Source organism: Vombatus ursinus, unplaced genomic scaffold (assembly GCF_900497805.2).
Source record: "Vombatus ursinus unplaced genomic scaffold, bare-nosed wombat genome assembly UNPS02014779.1, whole genome shotgun sequence".
Lineage (NCBI taxonomy): Eukaryota > Metazoa > Chordata > Mammalia > Diprotodontia > Vombatidae > Vombatus > Vombatus ursinus.
The window spans coordinates 38,092,573-38,119,010 of record NW_020954557.1 but is presented as its reverse complement, the minus strand read 5'-3'; the positions used below and the strand labels follow the sequence as shown (position 1 = coordinate 38,119,010).

Sequence of the window (26,438 nt, the reverse complement as noted above, 5' to 3'; positions counted from 1 at the left end):
TTTGTTTTTGCATTACATTTACAGAACACTACAACTCCATGACAGGTGTCCTATAACAAAGTAAAACAATCAACATTTACAGGTGTAACATCCCCCAAGTTCTCTATTTTTAATTTTTTTTAAGTAACAGAAATCCATTTTTTCTTCTGTCCACATTCTATCACATTAAAAAATAGAAAGGATAGACAAATTCATTCTATCACAAATGCATAATTAAGTAAAACATATTCCCTTGTTGGTTGTATACAAATATATATATATAATATATATAAAATATATATATATGTATATACATATGTCTCAATTTGCACCCAAAATTTATCACCTTTCTATCAGGAGATGAATAGCACATTTCATCATTGGTCTGCTGGAATCATGGAAGATCATGTATTGATCAGAATTCTTACAACTTTCAAAGTTGTTTGTCTTTACAACATTGTTATAAAAATTCTTTTCCTCATTTTGCTCATTTTATTCTTCATCAATTTATAAAGGTCCTCAAAATTGTCCATTTTTACAATATTGATATTAAAGAATACATTGCCTTTCTAGTTCTGCTCACTTCATTGTTTATCAGTTCATATGTCTTTCTTTATCTCTTTGAAGTCATCTATTTTCTCATTTCTTACAGCATTCTAGTAACCCATCACATTCACATACCACAACTTATTTAGATATATTATTTACTATTAGGAAAAGGAAGAGGAGGAGGAGGAGGAGGAGGAGGAGATGATGAAGAAGAAGAAGAAGAAGAAGAAGAAGAAGAAGAAGAAGAAGAAGAAGAAGAAGGAGGAGGAGGAGGAGGAGGAGGAGGAGGAGGAGGAGGAGGAGGAGGAGGAGGAGGTGGTGGTGGTGGTGGTGGTGGTGGTGGTGGTGGTAGTGTGGTATAGTGGATAGAAGCTGGCCTTGGAGTCAGGAAGACCTGCGTTCTAGTGTCACTTCTGACACAGTATGTGTCAGTAATTAGGGCAATGGTGCTAAATGCCACAGTGCATACTTGGTTGTTTATTGATGGTGCCTACAAGTTCTCTAGTAATCAAGAATTTGGAGTCCAGGGTGAATCATGGCCATTTAGGTTACTGGTTCAGGACCTGTAGTGAACTGTACTAACCACCAACAATTCAGCTTGTTGACATCTGTGACTATATATCCTTAAAATAAAGCTCACTTCATTCTACAAATATGAGTCTTTTACTTCCTACACCTTTTGATTTGGATTCAAGAATTAACTGACTGGGTTTCCATCAGGCTAACCAATAGCTTAATTGTTAATCTCCAAATTCAGTCTTCAGTTTCCCACCTTTGCACATTTGCACAGGGAATACATTCCTTCATCTGTGCCTTTCAGAATCCTCAGCTTCCTTCAAGGTTCAATTCATATGATACTTCTGTGGAAAGACTTTCTTGGTCTTCCTCCTCATGTTTTTACTTATTGGTTTACATGTTGTATCCTTCAGTAGAATGCAAGATCCTTAAAGTTGGACATCTGCAGCACCTTTCATGATGTCTTCCATATAATAAGCACTTAATAAATGCTCTGGGGATTAAGCTAGATTTAATGCCATTCTTCCTCATAAACCATTCAAGACAAACTGTATCCCTTCAATCCAAAATGGGACAAGGCACTGGAATATGAATTAACCCTAAATATATCTATGCCTATAGATATGTTTGAGATATATACATATGTAAATAGATAGGTAAATATAGATATTATTATATTTTGATATTCCTTGTTGCCAGATATTCTCTCTCTCTCCATATATTTGTATATGTGTATCTGTATGTATATATACATACATACAATACACACATATATACATACAGATACACATATATGTATATACATGTATATGGACATAGCAAAAGAGTTGGGAGGTTGGGTTAGTGTATAGACGTACACAATGGCCCTGAACACAAGCCCCAATCATCTCCTTGTCAGGTACCTTTCCAGGAGACCAGAGACCATACCCTGGATGACTTAACCCTTTCATCTCTGGAACTCCTTCCTGATTCCTGAAGTGACTCATTTTGTTCACTATATCAGGTTAGGTGTTCCAATCATGCCTCACTTTACTCCTTGTGCATCTTCTAACTATCCACCTTGATGACTGTGGACATACTCTCTGCTCTGCCCCACTCCATTGCTTTCTGGTTCTGAAACTGTAACCTAATCAATATTGCCATTGGTACTGGAGAGAGTATGCCAATCTACATCCCTACCCCTATGGTTCCACTCATCATACCTGTAACTTTCTGAACCATAAAACATCCCCATTACTATTTGTTTTCATGTATTATCTCCCTCTATTAGAATATAAACTTGAGAGCAAGGAAAATCTTTGCTTTTATATTTGTGTGCCCAACCCTAGTCAGCACAATGCTTGACATGAAACAAGTGATTAATAAATGCCTTTTAATTTATTCATATACACGTGTATATATATATATACATACATAAAAAATAATAGCTAATGTTTATACAGCAATTATCCTGTGCCAGGCACTGTGCTAAGTACTTCATAAATGTTATCTTATTTGGTCCTCAAAACAACCCTGGGTGGCAGGTGCTATTATTATCCCTATTTTACAGATGAGGAAACTGAGGCAAACAGAGGTTAAGTGACTTGTCCAGGGTCACACAGCTAGTAAGTGTCTGAGGCTGGATTTGAATTCAAATCTTCCTGACTCCATCTCCTGTACTCCATCCACCACACCACAGTACATCTAGAAATTAGGGCTATCTAAATCATAATTCAAACAAACAAAAATCAATGAACTTTAACATGATACCATTATAAGCAGTTGCTTGCTTCTAACATAAAATAAAGGTTAAGTCAATCAAGAATGGGTTAGTTGATAAGTACTTCGGCAACTTTTTAGCACTGGAGAATTTTTGCCTAATTACACGGATGTAACCAGAGGAAATCCTAGCCTCTTTAGAGTGTGCACAAAGCTTTTCATTCCATTACTTTTAACATCTCATTAAGTTCACCTTCAATTAATCATCCCCTTTCTTCACAATCTTGCCTTTTCATATATTTGAAGGCAGCTCTCATATCACCTTTAGTGGCTACTTAACTGAGCTTTAAAGTATTAAAGAATAAAGAAATCTTAGAATTCATGTGGTCCATGCTCCTGCCTCCTCAAAGAGCCCTTGGAAAAGTGCCAGAATGACTTGAATCTCACCAACTTTCAAACACCAGGCCCAGAGCCTGAGAACTCCCCTAGAAACCCATCTCTGGGTTTAGAGTTCTCAAAATTATTATACTGAAAAAATCTGGGTTCTAGTCTCAACTACATGATCTCAACTCTAAAATTTCATGATATCCACTATTTTGGTGATTTTTTTCCTCTAAAACCATTCCCAATTTGTCAATAATATATTTTTATATGAACAATGAGTACAATAATAACAATAACAACTAATATTTATATTGAAGAGATTCCTTATCAATAATGAGGTTCACCAGATGATCCTGATGATATTGTACTTAATTGCATCATGCATCATAATATACTGCAGAGTCTCCTAAATGAGATGTATAATTAACCAAAAGAATTCTACCTAACTATCCATAAAGGAAATACCAAGTGGATGAAGAACATCTGTTATCTAGGCTACGATATATTTTGGAATGGACAACTGTTAGAGCTGGCCCATAAACAAATCTATCTTGGATAGCCCTGCACATGAACAATGAACTGGGTCCAGAACTGAATAGGAAGAAGAGAGTAGATTGTATTCCTTTTGCTGAATTATGCAGGTTCTATGCTAACTTCCATCTTCTACAAGAAACAAGGACTTATCATTTGATGTCAACAGTCTTCTGGTGATGACTCATGGTTGGTCACAAGTTACGGAATACGATACTCTCTAAGAGATTAAAGTTGTAGATCAATCAAAATACAATAGAGAAATGCATGGTGGATTTGAGTAGGTTGCATCATATTATGAATGAAGAGTTGTATAAGACAAGCAATATAAAAGATATCATCAGAAAGATGTATAACCAGAAAAGAATAGTGATTGATGGACAACACATGTGTCACACTGGTATATGTGCATTGTCAAGAGAGGGTGGGTGGCCGGTGTATTGATTGGCCCTTGTAGAGGATTTGTAGGAGGGCATGAACAAAAGTTAAACAAGGGAATGGATGGATGGGTTATGGTCTTTACCATTATAGGGCATATTGACATCAAGGGAACTGATCTATGGCACATCGAGATCCATCAAAGTTTCAATGTATCCTTTCAGTCCTGAAGCATTGAGAACTGTTGTCTGCAGTTTTACTGTTCTCAAAACTGGCATTTATAGAGAGATTTGGATAATAATACAAATCCCTAGCCCTTTAAGGTTTACAAAACACTTTACATATCTTCTTTCATTTGATCAATACAATCTTGTGAGGTAGGCACTATTATTATCATCCCTATTTTACAGATGGGGAACCTGAGGCTGAGAGGTATAGTGACTTGCATAGGGTCAGATAATAAGACTTCAAGGTGGGCTTTAAACTCATTTTTGTGACTCCAAGTCTAGTGTGCTACCATTATGCCTTATCCATCTAAGAATAAGAAGAGAAAATAATTGACAATCTGTCAAACAGTGGTCCAGACTGTATGTAGACTTAGCTGAACTTCCAAATTAAACTAACTAGACAGTTTAATAAATTGAATAAAAAGAACATCATTTCCAGTCAGCCTCTGGTTCACCCTTCCCCTTCACCCCCCCCCACCAGTCATCATTAAAGCTACTGATGGTATATGGTTGATGGGTGAGACATGACATATTATACAAGGAAGCTGCCTGTTACAAAGGTTGATAATTCAATGCAAAGTCACAGGCAGAAAACAAAATTCATTTCTTTCATGCAAATTCTTGACATAATGACAGAACAGCTCCTGTGAGAATAAATACTCCAGTGATGGAAATTTTAATAGCTGTAGTAGCTGGTATGGAAATCTTAAATCAGTCTAGCCCTAAATTGGTCACAGACTTCAGATCACATTAGTAAAGCTAGATTCTGCTTGCATCACAGAGAAGGGGCTCAATAGATATTATCTCTTGGGGGGGAAATCCCATAATACAGAAAGGAAAAATATTAGCACACCAATTTGATTTTCTTTTCTTTCATAATACCTCTTGTATTATGCATAATCTGGGGTCTTGAGTCTTAGGATCTGTCTGCTGAAAGAAATGGGAGACTACATGCATGTACAATATTCCTAGCATAAAAGTGACCAAGATTGGGCAAAATCATGATTTCAACACTTCCTGTGATTCAGATGATACAAACCAAGGACCAGATAAATGATTAAGCTTTCAGCCCAAATGGCCTAGAAATCCACACATGATCCAGTTTGGTCCAAGGCCAGCTTTAATGGATGGCGGCCCCAGTGTGGGGTGTCTGTGAAGACAGGAGATCTGTGAAATAGTAATCAGTGCTGTTGTCTTTACTACATGTCATCTAAGTCCCTTGTGGTTACTAAAAGAGGCAACAATGCCGATACACAGTAAGTGCTTAATAAATGCTTTTTCATCCAATCATTCACAAATCTGAATCTTCACGTACAGGTATGTGTGCTGTCAAGAACATAGTCAGTGAACATTACTGCTGGGCTAAGGTGATAACCCATATTCATATCAAATAAGATATCTGTAAAGTGCTTAGTGCAGTGCCAGGCACATGTTGCAATTGTTCATTCAGTTGTGTCTAACTCTTTGTGACCCTGTGGATCATATTGTCTATGGGGTTTTCTTGATAAAGATACTGGAGTGGTTTGCCATTTCCTCTTCCAATGGATTAAGGCAAACAGAGGTTAAATGACTTGCTCAGAGTCACACAGCTAGTAAGTGTTTGAGGCTGAATTTGAATTCAGATCTTCCTGACTCCAGGCCTGGTGTTCTATCCACTCGAGCCACCTAGCTGCACATAGCAGGTATGTAATAGATGCTTATTTCATTCCATTCCATATAGTACTTTAGCATGTACAAAGTTCATTTCTTACAAAATTCTTTGAAACAGACAGTCCACGTGTTATTTACCTCCTTTAAACTTCCCCATTTCTGTTCTTGGCACCTCTATCCAAACACTTAACAAATGATTGTTGACTAACAGTCACCCAGAGGTCAAGCCTGAGGTCATCCTTAACTCTTTCCTCTCCCCATATCCAATCGTTTACCAAGTCTTGAAGATCCCGCCTCAACCTCTCTCAAATTAGCCCGGCTTTTGTCCATTCATTGTACAACCACCTTAGTTTGGGCCCTTGTCACCACTGGCCAGGACAGTTGCAGCATCCCCATCCCCCGTCTCTTCCCTCTCCAAGCCATCCTTCATAATAAATTGATACTCCTAAAACATTGATTAGATTATTTTTATATGTGGCTGATGACCCCTCTCCTGGAAAAATTTCAGTGGATCTGTAATGTCTCTAAGGTAAAATATAAAATCCTCAGGTTGGCATTTAAAAATTTCATAATCTGAGGGCAGCTAGGTGGCACAGTGGATAGAGCACTGGCCCTGGAGTCAGGAGGACCTGAGTTCAAATCCAGCCTCAGACACATAACACCTATTAGCTGTGTGACGCTGGGCAAATCACAACCCCATTGTCTAGCAAAAAAACAAACAAAAATTTCATAATCTGCTCCCACTTACTTTTTCTACTTTTATTTAACTGGCCATATGTTCCAGCCAGACAGGCTTGCTTGCTGCTTCCCTTGCATGACATTCCGCCTCCTACCTGCCTTTGTACTAGTGGTCCTCCTGGCCTGGAATGCACTCACTCCTCTCCTTGTCCTTGAAGAATCCCTACATTTCTTCAAATAGATCAAGTATCACTTCCTACACAGGACTTCTGGAATCTCTCTAGTTATTAGCACCCTCTGCTTCTCGAAAATACTTTTTCTTTATCAATATTTGTATTTACTTACTTATGCCCATGTTTTACTCTGTAAGCATAATGTCTTGTGCACTAGTAGACATTTAAAAAGTTCATTTTGGATTAAATGGTTACCATTTTTTTATGTGAGGAAACTGAAGTTCAAAGGGTTAAATGATTCAATCAAGGTCATTTAGAAAATTGTCAGAGTCAAGACTTCAGTCTACAGCTAATCTGATTTTGAAAGGCAATAATTGTGTCCTGTATTTAGCCTATCACTGCCAATAACAAAAAGCCATATGCCAGAGATGGAGGTGCCATCTGATTTCTCAGCTGTTGCTGGTAGCGAAGGGGTCGTATGATGAAACAGATGGAATTAAGACAAAAAGACCTTGTTGTAAGCAGTTTGGAGAGTCAGTTTCTGCCAGTTTCTGACTCCAAATCCAGTATGCCTTCCACATTATCTTAGGGATGAGTGTGGAGTATAAATAACAACTGTTTCTGTTCTGGCCTGAAACTCTAAGAGTCTTTCCCTCCCAGACTGATTCTTTTGTGAAGGCAAACTAGGCCATCTTTTGCCTCAGTTCTTACTGAGCCTTCAATTATTGAATGGGTATTGCCTCAGACAAACTGGGATCTGGGAAAAATCTTGGCTTAAAAAGGCCATGGTCTCCCACTTCATCTGAGGCCATCGCCAGTTGTATTGACCTATGTCTTGCCACCGGACTCTGATGACTCTGAGAAGTGAGGTTGATGACTTTGCACAGCTCTGCCTCACTTAAATCCCATTCACAGGAAAGTTAAGACATCACTCTCCTGAAGTCATTGGTCCTCTTCAAGAACTAAGGATGAATGACAAGGGGGTGAATGCAAAGGACCAAACTCATAGTACATGTCTATCATCAACCAAATGGGAGATTCAAAGAAGGCCATATAGGAAGAACAAGGAGAGGAAAATGGCTTTGCCAGGATTGCACCCTGAAAGTCAACGCCACTTGGAAAACCACCATCTCGGATCGTCTCTCTTGTGATGGTCCAGCTGGGGCTGGCACCCATATGGCATTTATGGCATTTAGAGAAATGACTTAAACAACTCCATGAAATCACAAAATGAAAGTTAAAGCTTAGAAATTATCTGGTTCAGCCCCCTTAGTTTGCAGACAGGGAAATAGAGGTCTAGCGATGAAAAGGGATTTGCCCAAGGTCACATGGTGATTTGATCATGTAGTTGTTCACTTCTTTTGTCTCCCAGATAGTATCACTGGATAAAGTCAACAAGGAACCCTTGGCAATTGTAGAAGTTTTTATGAGGGGCTGCAAAAACACGCATCAGAAAATCTACAAAATGATACAATATCCCTTAGATCCAGACTACTACATCATGAGGAACGATATCATTAACTTCTCAAACAGAGCACTGAAAACATTTTACTCTGGGTTTCAAGGACAGTGGGAAACATCACCGCTAGTGAAAAGCATCTCACTGGAAAATTTCCTCTCTAATCAGATATGTTTTTATTAGGCTTTAGCATTTTGCTTTCTTGGCAGGACGTTACACTTTTAATAATCAGTGTCCCCCAAACAAGCAGCTCTTAGGAAACAGACACTGAAATTACCCACATAAAGGAACTGCTGTTAGATCATCAGCCACATATCACAAAGTCTGATCATTTAAAAATGTTACCTGGAGGCCTTCAGTCTTTATAAAATGTAAAAAAATATAACACCTTACCCATTTCACATTGTGATTGTGAAAATCTGTTAATTTATATTTATATTTTGTGCTTTATTTCTGCATCTCTTAAAAGGTAGATAAATGTTAGGCAGGCTTTGTCTCCAGTACTATTAGTTATTCCTAAAGTAGTGAATCACCAACACTACTATCTTCCTATTTCAGCTCCACAGATACTCTAGAGAGAAAAAAGGAGCTCGTTTTTACGGGACACTCAAAGATCTGCCATAGCTCCTTTTTCTTGTGTGTAGGTTCTTGAAAGTTTATGGGTTGATCCTCAGTTCCTGAGAATAGAAAGAAATAAGCTGACTGCTAATAATTCCAGTAACTATAATGAAAGGGACAGTTAGGCAGATTGATAGGGCTAATCTGATTTGGAAAGGAAATAATTGTGTTATGGATTTAGCCTATCACTTCTGATAACAAAGAGCCACATGCTTAAGACAGAGATGCCATCTGATTTCTCAGCTGTTGCTGATAACAAAGAGGTCATATGATGAAACAGATGGAATTCAGACAAAAAGACTGTTGAAAATGGTGTGGAAGTAGGAATGTGCTGGAATCAGCTCCTTCCTACCAGCTCATAGAAGCTGATTGTTAAATTTTCAGTGTAGAATTTATAGCTCAGGAATAGTCAAATGCTACAAATCAGCACTCGATTTATTTTGTTGATAGTCTAGACTTAAGAAAATGTTAGAGAAAATGTTAATAATTTAGATTAAACTTAGAAGTGTGTCATGTATACACCCCCCCTATCCTGCCATCATTCCCTGCAGAGCCAGATGGCAGGCATTTACCGGTGTACTCCTGTGTGGATGGCACAAGGCTGTAAAGCACAGTGCCCAGACCGATGGCCAATTCAGTCAAACCAGGAAAAAGCTGTTCCAGAAAGTTTGTTCTTGCCCATTCTTCAGGCAGCTATGTTATCACATAGGTAGAAACAACCTTACCCATACTGTAAATGCAGGCAACAATCCCTTTCCCTGGGAGCTAATATATCTCCCCCATTGTGACATTAGGGTCTTAGAAACTCCTTGGGACACACAGCACCACATCATTTACAATCTCTTTTTTTAAAAATGTAAATGTTAATAACTTGAATATAATGCATGACAAGAGCAAATTTTGAAGGACAGGTGAAAGTTGGATTCACCTAATTTTAACATAATAAAGTTCCAAATTCTAGGCTTCAAAGAGCTATTATTTTTTATGAAGCATTTCTCAATCTGATTTTCCAAACCATTGACAGTAATGCCTTACATTTGTCTAGCACTTTGTATTTTTCAAATCATTTTTATTTAGATGAGAGGCAATGTGGCATAGGGAGATTTGGGTTCAGGTCCTGCCTGTGACAAATATTAGCTATGAGACCTTGAATAAGTCACTTGAATAACACATTCCTCAGTGCCCCATGCTACCCTCTAAAACTAAGTTATGGAAGAACGGCCAAGCTACATTGGTGGAGAAAGTTTTTACACTGGGGATTCCCTATATCAATGAAAATTCAAGTCTAGACCAAATAGATGTGTGTGTGTGCGTGTGTGTTTCATTTAATCTTTATGATGTTCCGGAACAGATTTGATTTTCACCATTTTACCGATGAGAAAATAGACGCAGGGAAATTAAATGATTGGCCCAAAGTCACAAATCTAGTTAGCATCAGAGTCAGGATTAGATATAGGAAAAGTCTGAAAGGAAGGAATGAAATAGGACAGTATTTAGAGGGGGCAGAGGATAAATGAGAGAATAAGGTCCTAGACAAGGTGGGAGGTAATAATAATAGCTAGCATTTACATAGATTATATATATTTGCAAAACACTTTATAAATAATATCTTATTTGATCCTCACAACGACGCAGGGAGGTAAGTGCTATTATTAATCCCATTTTACACATAAGGAAACCTGGGCAAAAATGAAGTGACTAGCCCAGGGTCACACAGCTAGTAGTATCAGAGGTGGGATTTGAAACCAGGTCTTTTTAGCTCCAGACCCAGCATTTTATCCCCTACACCACTAAACTGCCTCAAGAAAGGATGGGATCAAGAGCAGCACTCCATGCTTTGGAAAGGAGGAATACTTTTTCTGAGATACACAAAAAGGCAGTAGTAAAGAATTCTGTTTGGAATTTTATTCTTTGTCACATTAATAAATGCTTTTGGTGTTGCTTCATAAATATCTTAGTAGAGTTGAGAAAAATGATGACTTAAGATAGCCATGAAGAAGGAAATCTTTTTATCAAAATCTCATTAATAAACTCTTAGGATTTAGAGCTGGAAATAGCCTTAGAAATCACCTACTTCTACTCCATTATTTTACAGATAAGAAAATTGAGGTCCAGAGAAGTCAAATGACTTGATTACAGTCGTAACAGTAATAATTGGCAGGGCCAGGATTCAAACTCTGATTCTCTGAATCCAAATCTAGAACTTACCCCACTGTACCAAAACCACCTAGGGAGCTATTTGCTGGAGATCACTTGGTGAGATCATCAGCTCTCACGGATTTAATTACTATCTCTATGCTGATTCTCAAACTCTACCTATTCATCCCTAACCTCTCTGCTGACACTCAATATTGTATCTCCTTTCACACGCCTTTCAGACTTCTCCATCTGGATGTTCAGTAGAGACAACTGAAAATTGACCTGTCCAAAACCGAACACATTATCTTTCCTTAAACCCTCCTTCTTCTAACTTAACTGTAACCGTAGAGGGCAGTACCAACCTCCCAGTACCCCAGACTCACAACCTAGGTGTCATCCTAGACTCCTCACTGTCTCTCACCCCCCATACCCAATTTGCCGTAAGACCTATTGATTTCACTTTTGCAACATCTCTCAAATTAACCACCTTCTCTCCTCTGACATTGCAGACCCTCATCACCTCATGCCTGGACTATTGCAGTAGACTGCTAGTGGATCTTCCTGCCTCAAACCTCTCCCTGTTCCAGTCCCTCTTCCATTCAGGTATTAAAGTAATTTTTTTAAAGTACAGGCCCAACCAAGTCACCCCCTACTCAATAAACTCCAATGGCTCCCTATCACCTACCATCACAACACAAAATCCTCTGTTTGGTGTTCAAAGTCCTTTAAAACCTAGTCCTTCCTCCCCCTCCATTTCTTTCCAGTCTTTTTACACCACATATCCCATCACATACTCTTCAGTCTACTGACAATGTCCTCCTTGTTGTTCTCCAAACAAGACACTTCATCTCTTGGTAGCATTTTCACTGGCTGTTCCCCATAATTGGAATGTTCTCCTCCTCATATCCATCATCAAGTCCTAACCAAAACCCCACATTTTGCAGGAAGCTTCTCCCAATCGTTCTTAATTTTAGTGCTTTCCCTCTATATATATGTATTTCATATATACATATATAGTGAAAGAAGAGAAAAGAAGAAGGAGAGAGAGAGAGAGAGAGATTGTAAGCTCTTCAAGGGGTGGGACTATCTTTTACCTTTCTTTGGATTTCCCCAAAGAAAAACTAAAAAAAATTTTTTAGAACTAAATTTTTCAATACTAAGCGGTCTTCATCATGGAAATGAAAATTAATTCAAAGATGATGATTTTAATCTCTCTCCCTCTTTTCTTTGTGTGTGTTTATAGAAATATATATGTATGTATGTATGTGTACATATACACATTCATATATATATATATTTGCCAAATAAATGAAATGTCAATACCTACTCAAAATACAGAGTTATGTCTGTTGCCAGTATGGACTGCTTCAAAAGCTGCATGAGGTCACTGTATTCCTTGGAAGATAAATTAGCAAAGATGTTGTGACCCTGGAATGAGAAAATGAAAGGTCATAGAGAATACTCAAACCACAGTTGTTTCTTCTGTATTTTTCCTAAAACAAATGTTGGTTTGGAAACATAGCAAAACAAACCATAAAAACATAGCCAAGTGAAGTCCAAGTTACATGACAATAACTTAGGGCTTTTGAATGGAGATGTTATATAAATAGACAAATATGCAGGCAAATGTAACATTGTAGGGAAGAACAAACATCTTTTAAAAGGTTTTACCATAGTTACAAAGAAAAGATATTGGAAATGTCTGAATCATTGTATATTCATATTTATAAACATGTATCTACTCACATCCACATTTTACTCATTCAATGACATTTTCCCATTAGGATTATCATATGGAAAGTTTATAAAATACTTTGGCATCCTACCCAACCTTAATCCCAAAATAAATATTGGTTTCACAGTAAACATTTTAAGCTGTCATTTTGGAAACATTTGCTTTTGAAACAGATGCTTTCAACTGGGGGAAATTCAGTTAAGTCATTAATGTGTCTAAGAGAAATGCCTGATAGATTTTACTTAGAAAATATTTCCAGTTCAGCTCTCTTCTCTCTCTTGACTTATGCAATAATGTTATTACTGAAGAGTTGAATTTTTGTAAATCAAAAATAAAATTTTAAATGAACTAAGTGGCTTATTATTCTATTCTATAGTTACTGCTTTTTGTGAAGTGAATAATTCTTTTTCAAAGTGAATAATTACACCCTAATTTTTCTATTTTGGACATATGGATCTTAATATATTTGCTTATAGAGAGGCAGATCTACATAGATATGGTTAGCATGATATTAATAGTATTAAGCTTGATTTGAGGGATAGTTAGGGGAAAAATCTGAAAAAAACTCTTGAGTTAACTCCTGTCCCACTAATTCTTTAATATCAATTAGAAAATTACATCTTCCAAGACGCTAAATGAGAATCTGCTACTCTGAGTTAATTTACCTCCTATGGATGAACACTTTATTCTCAGAGAATAGTTATTCATATTGGTTCCAACTGGGACCCAGTCCAATATTAATAATAATTTTCAAATGAACTCTTCCAGATCTTTAATTCAGCCAGTAGAATGAAGACAAATAGCTAAATGAAAGCTGGTATCACAAAGTCGGTGAGAATCCCACACATCATAGATCAGACTCAGGGGGCTGAGACCAGGGGTATGAGGAATCAACTGTCCATCTCTAACTACAGAACCAATACCCTCTGCAGTGTCAGGAAAATGACTCCTGGTGCTGATACAACTAAAAACAGATTTATCTTGACTAATTAGGCTGAAAAAAATGGAATGTTCTGTAAAAAAAAAAGAAGGATTTCATTTTAAATAAATGCACTGTCATGACTTTGAAGGGCAAAGCTAATAGAATAGAAGAATGATTTCAAGATTTGGAGTCAAAAGACTTGGGTTCAAATCCACACTGTGCTACTACTTCCTGTTACTTACTTGGAGAGGTCACTTAGGTATCTGGTACTCAGTTTTATCATCTATAAAATGAGGGCATTGGACTAAATGGTCTCTAAGCTCCTGTCAAGTTTTGAAACTATCATCCTATGATGATTAGCAAAGTATTGTCTAGCAGAGGATTGGCAAGACTGACTTTAATATATAGAAAAGGATGATTTGAAATGAATATATTCTTTAAATGAGAGGCAGCATATGATAGTGGATAGAGAGTCATTCTTGGATTCAGGAAGATGGATTCAGGTCCTGCCTTTGACACATTCTGGCTTGGAGACCACTCTATCTCTCAATGCCCCAGGCAACTTTCTAACTAAAAATTGCAGAACATTTACTGATTTTCTTTATACACAAATCTTAAAAACATTTAAAAACTTAAAGACATTTTGTTGTTTTAAATAGACATAGGGTTTTTCCTTGTTTAGACTATTTGCTAAACAAATCTTTTCTTCATAAATACTTTAAAGGTTAATTTCAACTAAGATTGTCTGAATATACACTTTCAACTTAGAAAGGATTTCATTAATGGGGTTTTGTTGCACTAAGGTCCTTGTATTCATGTGTAATAATTGTCATAGACAAGAAAAGGGACTTGCTATCATGAGAACTGGATGAAGTAGTTGGGTATGTTTAGGATGGAAAAGAAAAGCCTTAAGGTGACATGATAACTATCTCCAGGAACCTAAAAGGCAGTCATGTATAAGAAGGTTTGCCAATATTCTGCTTGTCCTCAGATAGTAGAACAATGGCTAAGGAACTAGGGCTAAGAGGCTGCTGAGGAACAGATTTAGACTGGCTTATACATAGGGAAAAATCCTAACAATTATAGCTACTCAAAAGTGGAATGGGCTCCCAGGCTTAGACACTTCTTATCTATGGAATCCTGGGCACATAACTTGACCTCTGTTTGTCTCAGTTTCCACATCTATAAAATGGGGATAATAACAGCACTTACCTCAATGAGCTGTTGTGAAGATCAAATGAGATCATAATTGTAAAACACTTAGCACAGTGCCTGGCACATAGTAAGTGCTATATAAATGTTAGCTGTAATCCTTATTATTATTATCTTGGGAAGCATTGTGTTCCCTCTCACTTGAGGACTTCAAGCAAAAGCTGGATGACCCTTATTGAGCATGTCACAGAGAGAATTCTTATCCATTTATAGATTAGATTACATGTCTTCTAAGACTCCTTTTAACTCCAGGATCTGTGATTCCCAAATGCAAGTAAGATCAGAGACTCAGCTAGGTGGTACAGTGGATAGAGCACTAGCCTGGGAGTCAAGAAGATCTGAGTTCAAATCCTGCCTTGGATACTTACTAGCTGTGTGGCCTTGGGCAAATCACTTAATCCTGTTTGCCTCAGTTTTCTCAACTGTAAAATGTGGATAATAAAAGTACCTACCTCACAGGGTTGTTGTGAGGATAGAATGAGAGAATATTTGTAAAGCACTTTGCTAGTCTTAAAGAGCTGTATAAGTGTTGTTGTTATTATTATCATTATCTCAGTGCCCTGAACACCATTTCCTTACCTTGAGTTAACACTACTCTCTGATCATATCCACAGTTATTGTAATTGTTAATTATACTATCTTGTAAGTTCCTTAGGGCCCAGCCCAGTAAATTGTCCATAATGGGTGTTTGTTTATGGAATGAATACTGAATTTGTGTAGACAACTCTGGTATTTCCAACACAAGTGCATTTACCAGTACTGAAAAGAAGGTGTGGCAGAATGGAAAAAGGAGTGATTTTGAGTCTTAGTTACACACACTTACTAAGCGTGTGACTTTGGTTTTTTCACTTAAATTCTCTGAGCTATAATTTCTTCTGAAAAGTGGGGATAAAAATATTTGTCATCTCTTCATCACGAGGTAGTTTTGCAGATTAAAATGAAATGATACATGGAAAGGGCTTTTTCATCACAAAGTGTTCATTTGCTGGAGGGAGAGAGATGAGAAAGAAAACATCAGAGTAGAGTGGAACTACTGGAAAAAGTTTGCTGTCAGATCCCAGGTCTCGTTCCAACTTTACCCCGAACCTGATGTGTGCCACCTGGGTGGGGTAAATCACCCCACCTCTTTGGGTCTTTGTTGTTGTTCAATTGTATCTGACTCTTCATGACCCCATGCACCATACTGTCCATGGGGTTTTCTTAGCAAAGGTACTGGAGTGGTTTGCCATTTTCTTCTCCAGCTTATTTGACAGATGAGGAAACTGAGGCAAACAGTGTGTAGTGACTTGCCCAGGGACACACCACTAGTAAGTGTCTGAGGTTACATTTGAACTCAGGTCTTCCTCACCCCCGACCCAGCACTCTATCCACTGCACCAACTAGCTGCCACCCCTTTGGGCCTTACTTGTTTGCAAAATGAAGGGATTAGACTAGATCATCTCTAAGATTCTTTGTAGTTCGAACATTCTGAACATTCTATGTTTTATGAACAAATGTGAGGCAGCATGAATAGCAAATAGGAGAGTGGCCTTGGAATCAGGAAGACCTGGTGTTGAGGCCTCCCTCTTACACATCTAGGCTGTGTGGTCATGAGCAAGTCTCTCCAAAGGTCTGGGCCAGTCTCTAAGAGTACAAATTATAAAGGAGTTGCAGTTTGCACATGAAGGGTTCTCCACCCAGAGGAAATCACAGGTCTGTACCAAAAGAAAAAAAAAATGAAATACACCAATACTTTGACTTGCCCCTTCTGACTGACTCTGACCTTTCTCTCCTCTGTCCTGTCCTGTCCTATCATAACCTATTCCTATGTCTAACCCAGCATATACAATATAAAAATCCCATACCAACCATCCTTAGCTGAAATTCTACAAACATTTAAATGTTTACTATATGTAATGCACTGTGCTAGGCGCTGAGACTATGAAAACAAAAATAAATCAATCCCTGCCCTTAGGGAAAATTTTCAAACCAAGAGATTCCAGGGTATTTCTGCTTATCTCTGCTGGCTCCTGTCACTTGGGTCTAAGCATCTGTATTTCATTCAGAAGGGAGAATACACAACCACCAATCAATTCTCCCATTCCTACTCTGAATTTGGGGTCTTAGCTACAGATGGGAATGTCAACTACCCTTCTTGGGGTCAAAGGCTTTCATGAACTTGCAAAAGATGTACTTTTTTTTTTAAGACACTGGAGGAAAAACACACCATATTTAATGAGAATATTCCAGCAAAGTAGGGTCTTAATGATGATAATAATAATAATTAATGGCACAGCTAGAGAACTGACAAATAATGGTGAACAGATGATCCCTTCCTGGTTTCAAAAAGTCTGCATGCTTGCAGAAAATTAAACAGATCCCTTTCTGGCAGTATTAACTCAGCAGCCTCGGTCACAGTCTGGTGGTAGTGGATGGTTTTCTTTGTTGGGAGCTGAAAGTGTAGAAAGGGACCTCCCCACTCTAACCTCCTGTGTTACCATCTGAAGGATAAATAGGGAAAATTATCTTCCTTCAGATTCTTCCTTCAGCTGGGTTCCTTGCTGACAAGTCAGTCCTGCTGGCAATTATAATTTCTTAGTCTGTCTCCAAGGGCTTCCTCCATTCTACTGAGAAAACATATCTTTCTCATGCTGTTTTCCTCTCTGTAACCTTTTAAAATCGGTTTGCATTTCACAAAATAACTAGCCAGCCCTCTTGAGGCCTGCTACAATGGATGATCTGTTTGCTTTGCTACTTCTTTGCTGAGTTCCTCATCCATTTACGGGAGGAAATAAATGTACTCAGATCATAATCTATGGGCAATGACATTCTTTGAGGGCCAATAGAATAACATCAATGAAAGCATTTTATCTCTAGGATTCTGCTAGTACCATTTACACTTGACTGTCTTTCCACTTAGTGTGAGAGTAGGGGAAAGGTGATAGGCAGATATCTAGCTAGAAAAGTATTTATTTTAGTTATTGTTGTAAGCAACTGTTATCAGTGATTTTGAAATCCTCCCGGAGGGAAATGATAAGATTTTATACATCAACACTCACTGGTTGTTTTTAAACAGTAATCTTTACAGTACTTTGTAAAGACTAAAGGGAAAATGCATAGTTCTTTGAGTAAAATCAACAACTTAGACTTTGGTCAAGTTATTGGTACAAGTTTTATTCCAAAAAAAGCAAACTATGAATATGTTAGTATTCTACCATGATGACCTGAAAATTCACGTATCAAATTAGTAGAAATTATTTAAAGCAGATGATCCTTGCATTTTATCTGTGTATTTTCATTGCTGAACAGTGCTTGACACATACTAAGACAGTTAATAAATGTTTATTTTTGATTAATTTATCTTAACAATCAGGCAAAAATCAGGTAGATAGGACCAGTGAAGAGTTGGCATGTCATCTCAGACTAGCATAACAAGGACCACCAAGGAATAGAAAAGGGCCAACATTCAGGGGGGAAAAAGAATCTTCCTATTCTACCTAGGCTACTCATGGTATTTAAAGAAATACTTAGGAAGTAAAGGCTTCCACTGATTTCTGGTTCAGAAGGCAACTGGAGAAATTAGCTCTGTACCTCACTTTGCAGAATCATCACGGCATGATTAAAGTGATGGTGCTCCAAGGTAGCAGAAGTTCCATAAAGCTGGGCCAAAGCAGATCCACTCCTGAAAGAGGATAACAGGGTAAGATACTATCCCCCTCACAACAGAATCCCTTGAAATTTCAGATCTTTGGAGTAGTCTGAATGCCAGCATGACACATGCTGCAAATACCCACAGGCAAGATCAGTCCAACGTAGATGTTTGCATGGTTTCTGGACAAGGCACCTGAATAACAACTTAGTTAAGCATATATAGGCAGCCCGGTTCATTTGGGGGAAAATGAAGAGGAGTGGGGGAAAATGAAGAGGAGTAGGGGAAAAGAATAGTAGGCTAGGGAAATTTGTGAGAGGTAGGGGGAGGACAAATAAAAACTTGGCCAAAATGGAAAAAGAATATTATATAACTTCGAGTAGTATAATGTAAGTAAGTCATTAAGATGGAGAAGCCAAGGCCCAAGTCTAAGAGTCATGAATAATCACATATTAAGAAAATCAATAATAATAATAATTTAAAAGCAGCATTTATATAACATTTTATTTATAACATTTACAAAACACTATATTATCTCCCTCCATCCTCACGACAACCCTGTGAAGTCAGGAATGTTATTATTGTCATTGTACATATGAAAAATCTGAGGCTTATAGACATTAAATAATCACACAGTTGGGAAATGTTTGAGGTGGGATGTGAACTCAGGTCTTCCTGACTCCAAGTCTAGAGATCTATCCATTAATTAACCATTACTGATAGTGGAGGTTTTCTGGAAGCAATTGTTGCTATGATGATGTGTTATGGGAGAAAAGCACTGTGTGTTTCTATTTTAAAATAGTATACTTCTAATTTAAGTGTAATTTTTAAAGTAAATTTTTGATAACTTTTGTTTTTATGTGACTAACATTGTCCATTATATTCCTTTTCTTGTCTCTTCCTACAGAGCCATGCTTTATAATGAATAAAATTTAAAAGGTCCTAAATAAATATGATATAAATAAAATAAAAGAGGAAGAAAGAAAAATTTCTATAAAGCTAACCAATATATCAAAGAAATTTTATGTTATATGTAGTGTTTCCCATCCATGGTTCCCCACTTCTACAAAGAAACAAGGGAGGCAGAAACGTGGGATGTTCTATGTGTGAAGGGAGTGCCTTCTCATTTTATTTCTTTGGGGTTAAGGTTGGTCATAATTTCACAATATAGTTTCAATTACTGTTTCCATTTACATTGTAATTATTGTGCATATCATTTTCCTGGTTCTGCTTACTTTACTTTGTATCAGTCCATGTAAGTTTTTCCATATTTTTTGGTAATCATTATTTCTTAAAGCAAAGTAAGATTCCATTACTTTAATCTACCACAATGTATTTAGGTGGCACAGTAGATGGAATGCCAAACCTGAAGTCAGGAAGACTCATCTTCCTGAATTCAAATCTGACCTCAGACACTGTGTGACTATGGACAAGTCACTTAACCTTGTTTGCCTGAGTTTCCTCAACTGTCAAATGAGCTGGAGCAGGTAATGGCAAACAACTCCAGTATCTTTGCCAAGAAAACCTTAAATGGAGTCAATAAGAGTTGGGTATGACTGAACAATAACAGAATTGGTTAGGAGAAACAGCAAATAGCTGTTTGACTAGAACATGAAATATGTATAATCAGCCTGGATAGGTGGGTTTGGACTGAATTGTGAAGGTTTTTATATGCCAAATAGAGGAGTTTATATTTTATCTAGAAGGCACTACAGGACCATTGAATCTTCTTGAATGCAAAGTAACATGGCTAGATCTATACTTTAAGAATAATAATTTGGCAGCTAGGTGGAAGACAGGTTAGAGAATGAAGAGACTGGAAGTAAGGAGACTAATTAAGAGGCTATTTCAATAGTCCAGGTTAAAAAATAATGAGGGCCTACACCAGGGTGGTACCCATGTGAGTGGAGAGATGGGGACACATACAAGAGACTCATAAGAGGTAGAACTGACAAAACTTGGCAACTGATTGGATACAGAGGGTTGAATGAGAATGAAGAGTTGAGTATAACTCCTAGACTGTGAATATTGGTGACTAAAAGAGTGGTAATACATCTATGTCCTGACTAGCACAAACAATGAATCATGTGAAGTGGTTGCATGTATTTGAATTCATACTGTTCAAAGTTATAATTATGTACAATATGGTAATTGGTTCCAGAATAATGGAAATATACAATGTGAATTTGAATAATGTGACCACTTCTCTGGATTTGTTATTTGCATAAATCAGGACCTAGCTATATTCTCAACAGAAACAGGGAAGTTAGAAAGGAGGTGAGTTTATAGGGAAAGGTATGAGCTCAGTATTAGACATGTTGAGTTTGAGATGCCCATGACACATGCAAATGGAAATGTCTAACAGGCAACTGGAGATGCAGAAGCTTGGTAGAAAAACGTGGGCTGAATATGTAGATTTAGGAGCTATCTGTGTAGAGTAGACCACTGAATCCATGAGAGCAGATGAGATCACCAAATACAGATTTAGAAGAGAAGAGGACCTGGGACAGATCCCTTTGCCTAGCATAGGGGGTGTCCTATCAATGATTATTTTGCAAAAGAGACTGAGAAGAATTGGTTGGACAGATAGGAAGAGGATACTTGGGCAAAAGATTAGAAATTAGAGGAGAGAATAAAGTTAAACTGATTAACTAACATCAACTCAGTGGCATGAAAACCCAGAGAAAAGAGAGTATCCAGAAGGAATATCCAGCATTTTCTAGGGGGTTGGTTATGAAAGAGAAGAAAAATATAATGAGAAAGATTAAAAAGATGGTAGGAAGGAAACAAGCACTTAATAGATCTTGAGTGCCAGACATTGTGCTAAGCTTGGAGAATACAAATACAAGCAAAAAGAAAGACCATCCCTGATCTCAATGGATTATATTCTAATGGGGAAAGAAAAAACACAAAAGAGAGCTGAAAAGTGGATTGAAGGGAGGAGAGAATAGTTTTGATGTCTGGAAGCCAGGAAGAGAGCCAGGAGGGAAAGAAAGAGTCTGGGACCCTCAACAAAGTGGAGTCTACAGAAGGAACTCGCCAAATGGGATAGGAGTGGGGGGTGGGGGTGGGGTTGCTACAGTGGGATGTTCTATGTTGAAAAGGCCAAAAGGAATGTTGGCTATTCCAGGGTGAGGAGAGTCCAGGTGCTAAGGGAAGTTTAAGGATGAGACAGAATAATTTGGAAGTCCAAGAGCCAGGAATAAGGCTGGGGAATGGTAAGGTGAAGTGAGTACGTATATTCATCAAAGCGGAGAGAATGGGAGATGATTTGAAATATGGAATTGGAAAGAAAGGGAGTATATGAAGGATGACTCAGTTTTTTCACTGAAGTGTGAACAAAATTCTCTGCTAAGAGGGCTTATGTAAGTGGCTTGAGTAGAGAAGAGAAGTTTTAGAACTGCTGTCATGGAAGATTGTGATAGAAAGTCAATTGGGGAAGAATCAGAAGGATTGGTGTGAAAGCAATCTAAAAGACCCAGTTAAGATTAGAATATAAATTTGTAATGGACTCAAGTCAACTGTGTTATTGTGTGACTCTCCCTAGTGGTGATTCAAGTACCTGAGTAAGAGTAGGGAAAACGATGAGTGATAATTTTGGGTTGGGGTTTAGGCACTAGTTGTAGTAAGACAATTGGGCAAAAGACTAGAGGTTAGAAGAGAGTATAAAGTTGAAAATGGGTTTAGGAAGAGCAAGGTCCAAGAAGGGATAGAAAGATAGGAGATTTTGGTCAGAGGAATTTCAGAGTTACGAATTATGGAGGTGGAAGACTTGCAGAAAATAATAAGAGCAAGGATATGATCAGCTCTATGTATGGGGTAGGTAGAGTGAATGTAAGTATTGTGGGAATGGAGGAGATTGATGGACTGGGAAGTGAGAGTTTTTGATGGGACATAAACAAGTGAGCTGATATTTTCCCTATTTTTTTTAAGGAAGTAACGTATAAAATTCAATGGCCACCATAGCTTGGTAGTAGTGATGTGGCATCTTGCCTCCATTCATGAGAGGTAAATTATTATTGGGTAATGTTGGTCTTCATAATTGCAATACTTCCAAGACTAAGTGAACCAAGGATCTCCCTACCCATGTTGTTGTATTTCTTTCCCCTTTCATCTGTTCATATGAATCAACATGTCTCTTGGAGTGTATCCATTTGGGTCTATTCCAAGAAGCAATGTTTCAACTGTTTCTTTTAGACCTAACCTCTCTGCTGACCTCCAGTCTCATTTCCAAATGCCTATTAGACATCTTGACCTGGATGTCCTGTAGACATCTTAAACTCAATATGTATAAAATTGAACTCATCTTTCTTCCTAAGCTCTCCTCCCTTCCAAATTTTGCTATTCTTTTCAAAGGAACCACCATCCTCCCAGGCCTTCAAGTTCACAACCTAGGCATAATCTTTGATTCCTCACTATCTCTCACCCCCATATTCAAATCTATTGCCAAAACCTGCATATTTTGACCTTTGTAACTTCTCTTGAATACACCACCTTCTCTCCTTTGATACTGCCAACATCCTGCTACAGGCCCTCATTTTCTCATGCCTGGCCTATTGCAATAGCCTGTTGGTGAATCTACCTGCCACAAGTCTCTCCCCACCTCCAGTTCATCTTCCATTTAGCTGTCAAAGTGATCTTTCTAAAGCACAGGCCTGACCATAGTATATCCTCCCCTACTCAGTAATATCCGATCACCTTTAGAATCAAATACGAAAACCTCAGCCTGGTTTTCAAAGCTCTCATAACCCCCCACCCTGATCTTTCCAGTCTTCTTAGACTGTACACCTCACCATGTGTTCTTTGATCTAGTGACAGTGGCCTCCTTGCTGTTCCTGAAATGACTCCAGGAATTTTCTCTGACTGTCTACCATGCCTGGAATGCTCTCTCTCTCTCCTCATCTCTGCCTGTCAGCTTCCCTGGCTTTCTTCAAGTCCCAGCTAAAATCTCACCTTTTACAGGAAGCCTTTCCAAATCTCCCTTAATTCTAGTACCTTTTTCCTATTGATTATCACATATTTATCCTGTTTGTATCTTGTTTTAGATAGTTGTTTACATATTATCTCCCCCATCAGGTTTTGAGTTCTTCAAGGGAAGGGGACTGTCTTTTGCCTTTCTTTGTATCCTCAATGCTTAGCACAATGCCTGGCACATAATAGGCACAATTTGTTGACTTAATCTGTGACTGACAGAAAGCAAGAATCATTGGCAGGAGATTTTTGTATATACCTACATACAGCATATAGGTATATATACATGTACACATGTATACATATGTATATGTATGCATGTATACATATATGTGTGGGGGGTGTGTGTGTGTATGTATGTATATAAACTCTTTTTACCACCAAGGACAGTAGACCTAGTGCATTTGGGTGATGATAGCACAGTTCTGGATGTGCTTATGGGAAAAGTAGAAATGGCACTAAGGAAAACAAAGATTGGGGAAAGCAGGCATACTAGGTTAAGCAAATACTGAAGAGATCTTTGCTAAAAGAGTTATAGTTTTGAGAGTATTGAGGGATTGATTCTCAAAGTATCTGAAGAGGAAACAATACTAAAGACAAGGGAGAAAATCTTAAACCTTATTACTACAAAAAAAAAGGTGACCAAGAGAACATCAATAACCACTGATCCATCTATATAACATTTTGCAAGGATAATCTGCACACACATAGAAACATGAAGGTATTAGGAAGGAACAAGCAGGCTTTTATAAGTAATTTTCCACCGTGGAACCAATTTTAATCACACAGTTGATTGAAAGCTGTAGAGAACACAAGAGCCCACCATTGCACTGTTTGTTGACTATAAATAAAGTATTTGATTCAGTGAAACAAAATAGAGCCTTGAAGTCTGTCCTCTAATAAGATGTCTTTCATGCATCTATCAGTATTAGGCAAGATTTCTTAAAAGGAAATAATAACTTTGTTTGATGACCCTCTGATCATTAATATCAAGGGAGGCATAAAATGAGGATATACATGCTTGCCCAAGAGAGTCTTCGCCTCTGGCACAGACGAGATGCAGTGAGAATATCAGTACAACGGGGCTTTTACCCATTGTACTGATGCTTTTAGAGCATGTCCATATTGCCTACATTGGAGTTCCTCTGAGCGGCCTTTGGAGGATGCTGCCCGGGTTACCTAAAAATGGAGGTCCTCTGCATCACCTAACACGTGGGTGGAGTTAGCTTCCTTTGATTGGCTGTCTAATGGGAACAGGCTGCATCTTTAAAACTGGTGAGACAGACAACTGTCCTTTCTGTTTAGCACTCCTTTTTGCTGTGTCCAGAGGGTGAAGATCACAACTCACTCAAGGCACAGGTGCAATCAATGTGCTGGAGGGGTTTATTTTGTTCTGTTTCATGCTTCCTTTTTCTGTTTCTGGTGCTGGTGGGGATACCCACTGGGTCTGAAAATTAGAGCCAGGAGCCTTGGAGCCAGGACTCTAGGTGGCCTATTGAAGCCAGCCCGGTCTGCAGGGAAGTCCAGAGGGTGCCTGGAACTTGAGACCAAGGGGAATCTTTGGATTTAGAACTGGGACCATTTGTACTGTAGGAAGCAAGCAAAGCTCTGAATCTTATCTCTTTCCTTTCCCCAGAGTCTTGAGGTGGTGCAAGGGGGAGGAAGGAAAGCCCCGTGTTTTGGGGAGTGAGTTTGCAAATTAGTGATTATAACTTTTCAAGTAAATATTTCTTTGTAAAAGCCAATCTGACTGTGGTTAAATAAAACAAGGGTGCAAGAGACCCACACCTAAACTTGGGGAGTATCATGAGTGGGGGCTAGAGTCATTTAGAGAGAACCTAGACCCCCCAAACAGGGTAACAGAAAATCCTGGAGGAGGGGTATAAATGTAATATGCCTGGTTTTCCAGGCGGTGAGGACCAGGGTAGTCATTGTTACATAAATTAAAGTGGGAGTTCCTATAGACTATGAAGTCCTCCATTGTTCCAGTTTGCAGGTGACATTTTGCTGATTGTATCAAGAAATAGAAAAAAATATTGCATAACTTCCAAAATGCATTCTATGATCATTAAAAAGAATTTAGCCTAACCATCCACAAAGGAAAATTGAGTTGATAAAATATGATAGTTTATCATATGCATATGATTGGTTGCCCTATAGAGAGTTTTTCCACATGTGTATAAATAATATTCCATGACTTACAGCCATATTATATCACCAGAAGGATATTGATATTAAAAATATTAAAAGAGCTTTGTAATTTCACAAAGGCAACCCAACCCTACTCTACTCCTGTTCACTTTTGGACCTAATTCATTGTCTATTTGCAGTGTCTTTTGCCAAGCTCTTTTAATACTCTGTGTCTTCCTGAAATTAGAGCTTACATTTTTAATACTAACATTCTTCAGATGATATATGGCTGTAAATCATGGAACTTTACAGTCTTTGAAGAACTGAAGTTAGAGATCACCCAAAGGGCATTGAGGCCCATGGTGTGGGAGTAGGCTGCAACACATTACAAACAACAAATTACGAAAGAGAAATGGAGTAAAAGGGTGTCATCAAGATACATATATTTGAAGAAGAATCTGGGTTGATCACATGGCAAAAAAGAGGTATAATGGAGGGATAGCTTGAGTTCCTCAATAGTGTTTCTGCACGAAGCCATATGAACTGGAGGAAGACCTCCAGCAGCTTGAGTGGACCTCCTCTGGTAGACTTCCAGAAGAATATGGACAGGGGTTGCGGAGGCTTGCCTGGGTGAATTGTGATTTGCTTTGTTGGAGGCAATACCCAAATTGATAAAAACATAGATCCACTTGAATATTTAAAAATTTAACCAACTGAGTGGCTGGAAAGATGTGGTCTGCTACAGAGGATCATTTAAGAAAGAAAGCTCATTCTTTTCTCATATTTTCATTAAGGATACCCTTGGTATGCACTTATGTCATATGCAAATGGATTAATAAATATTGACATTCTCTTGATCAA

At 38.1% G+C, this 26,438-nt stretch overlaps 1 protein-coding gene across 1 annotated transcript in view; it reads right to left on the bottom strand.

The window, feature by feature from the left end:
• Positions 1 to 26,438, bottom strand: part of PDE11A (phosphodiesterase 11A) — a 464,241-nt gene that overhangs the window by 63,775 nt on the left and 374,028 nt on the right. The window contains exons 14-15 of the mRNA XM_027866086.1: positions 18,419 to 18,509; positions 12,307 to 12,407 (exon numbers count right to left, since the gene is read on the bottom strand). Coding sequence (XP_027721887.1) covers positions 12,307 to 12,407; positions 18,419 to 18,509 — 192 coding nt within the window. The remainder of the gene's footprint in view (positions 1 to 12,306; positions 12,408 to 18,418; positions 18,510 to 26,438) is intronic.